Source organism: Lepus europaeus, chromosome 19 (assembly GCF_033115175.1).
Source record: "Lepus europaeus isolate LE1 chromosome 19, mLepTim1.pri, whole genome shotgun sequence".
Lineage (NCBI taxonomy): Eukaryota > Metazoa > Chordata > Mammalia > Lagomorpha > Leporidae > Lepus > Lepus europaeus.
Window position 1 is genome coordinate 4,267,293 of NC_084845.1, and position 1,207 is coordinate 4,268,499.

General features: G+C 43.9%; 1 protein-coding gene across 1 annotated transcript; it reads left to right on the forward strand.

Annotated features, from left to right (window-relative positions):
* Positions 1-924, forward strand: LOC133748701 (vomeronasal type-1 receptor 4-like). Its single transcript, XM_062177634.1, has one exon. The coding sequence runs from the start codon at positions 1-3 to the stop codon at positions 922-924; it is 924 nt and encodes a 307-aa protein (XP_062033618.1).
* The last annotated feature ends 283 nt before the right edge of the window (positions 925-1,207 follow it).

Genomic DNA, 1,207 nt, shown 5'->3' on the forward strand with positions numbered 1-1,207 from the left:
ATGGCCTCGAGGGACCTGGCCCTAGGAATGGTCTTTCTAGTACAGACACTGGCTGGGATTCTGGGGAATTCCTCTCTTCTTCTCCATTATCTCATCCTTTATTTCACAGGATGCAAGTTTAGGCTCACAGATCTTATTCTCAAACACCTGACTGTAGCCAATGCCTTGGTCATTCTCTCAAAAGGAGTCCCCCAAACCATGGTAGCCTTGGGGATGAAGCAGTTCCTCAATGATACTGGATGCAAACTTGTGTTCTATGTGCACAGAGTGAGCAGGGATGTGTCCATTGGCAGCACCTGCCTCTTGAGTGTCTTCCAGGCCATCACCATCAGTCCTACCTGCTCCAGGTGGATGGGGCTTAAAGTAAAAACCCCCAAGTATGTTGCCTCCTCCACTATTCTCTGCTGGATTCTGAACATGATGCTTAATGTCATGATACCTATGCATGTCACTGCCAGATGGCAAAACAATAATATCACAAGGAAAATAGACTATGGCTACTGTTCTGCTATTTCTAGTGGGAAAATCACTGACTTATTGTACATAGCACTGATGTTATTCCGTGATGTTGTCTTTGTAGGGCTCATGCTCTGGGCCAGCAGCTTCATGGTTTTCATCCTGTACAGGCACAAGCAGCAGGTCCAATATATACAAGCTCTCTCCTACAGATCTTCCCCAGGGTCCAGGGCCACACAAAGCATCCTTGTCCTGGTGAGCACCTTCGTACTGCTGTGCAGCCTGTCCTCCATTCTACAATTTTGTTTAGCGTTTTTCAGTATTCACAAAATGTGGCTGGTGAAAGCTTCTGCACTGATAGCTGGGTGTTTCCCAACCGTCAGCCCTTACATTCTCATGAGTTATGACTCCAGGGTACCCACACACTGCCTTCCCTGGATCATAGCAGCAAAGTCCTCTGTGCTCTGAGAAGTAAACTCTATGTATATGTTCATTGGCTGGCTGCTTACTTTTCAATCCTCCTCAGACACAAAATTCATTTCAAGAAGCAGTCATTTTACAAGAACCTGTCCTATGATACAGTTGAGCTCTGCTTGAAAATAAACTGTAAATTGAATAATTTTATTTTTTATAGAAGTCACATTTTATTCATTTTTAACATTTAATGTATACAAGCTTCATGCATTTCATAAATACAGATATGGGAATGTAGTTATTCTTTCCACCCTACCCTCCCTCCCTTCCACACTCT